Source organism: Loa loa (genome assembly GCF_000183805.2).
Source record: "Loa loa unplaced genomic scaffold supercont3.3468, whole genome shotgun sequence".
In the NCBI taxonomy this organism is placed as follows: Eukaryota; Metazoa; Nematoda; class Chromadorea; order Rhabditida; family Onchocercidae; genus Loa; species Loa loa.
The window spans coordinates 1-997 of record NW_018111646.1 but is presented as its reverse complement, the minus strand read 5'-3'; the positions used below and the strand labels follow the sequence as shown (position 1 = coordinate 997).

At 34.8% G+C, this 997-nt stretch overlaps 1 protein-coding gene across 1 annotated transcript; it reads left to right on the top strand.

Moving 5' to 3' along the window:
* Positions 1–40: 40 nt before the first annotated feature.
* Positions 41–274, top strand: LOAG_15984 (gastrula zinc finger protein XlCGF17.1; the record flags this gene model as incomplete). Its single annotated transcript, XM_003151473.2, has 1 exon — positions 41–274. A coding segment is annotated over one exon (234 nt), but the record flags the coding sequence as incomplete, so codon positions are not given.
* Between the last annotated feature and the right edge of the window lie 723 nt (positions 275–997).

Below are 997 nucleotides of genomic sequence, written 5' to 3'. Positions count from 1 at the left end.
CCACCACAACATCCAAATAATCGAAAGGAAACAGTCCAAGGGAAACAAAGGTAACATCAAAAGGAAGGATCCAGAGCATTCGACTCATGCAGGTGAGATGCGGTTCAAATATGAAATATACCCAAAAAGGTTCATTGCGTCATCGGATTTCCGTAGACACGTGAGGATTCATACGGGTGAGAAATCGTTTTTTTGTCCGGAATCCACGAGGAATTTCACCCAGGAAGGGAGTTTGCTTAAACATATGAGGGTTCATACCGATAAGAAACCATAAGAAACCATAGTTGTTCGAAATGTGAGATGAATTTCACCGATTAATGGAATCAGCTTAGACATTGGAGGACTCACACTAATGAAAAACCGTACGCTTGTTCTGTGTGCAATAAAAAATTCTCGCAATCAATCATATGAAACTTCACATGAACATTCATGGCAATAATAGTAGGATGAGCTGACAGGCGGATTTTAAACATAAATACGCAGTTATTTTGTTGTATTTTCTATAAGTTAAATTCATCATTCTTTATTGCATTGTTAACATTCTATTGCTATATATACATATTAGTATTGTTCCTTTATGATTTCTTCATTATTCGATTTCTCTATCATTTCTCTTGTCTTAGTGAATGGTTTGCATCTTACTAAGCAGTCTTTTCGTTTTTAGTGCATATATGACAAGCAAATAACTTGCATTCCATGTATGAAGAACCTGCAATTAAGTGTCACTATTACTAAATTATTGTCAACATATGAGTTGGAATGTTCCGTTGAAGACAATAGGCATTGTAATTATGTCACTTGTAAGTAATATTTCATTCAGTTGATAATCCATCTCAATTACTGTTTCACACCAGTGAGTTATCGAATAGTTGATTTGAATTCAATGAAAGTTCAAAAACGACGACAGGTTTGAGAAAACAGAGGGAAAAATCGCAGCATCGGAAACTTTTTGTGATTAAGTGAGGAAAAAAGTTTTTAAAATTTGAGAAGTGGGAAT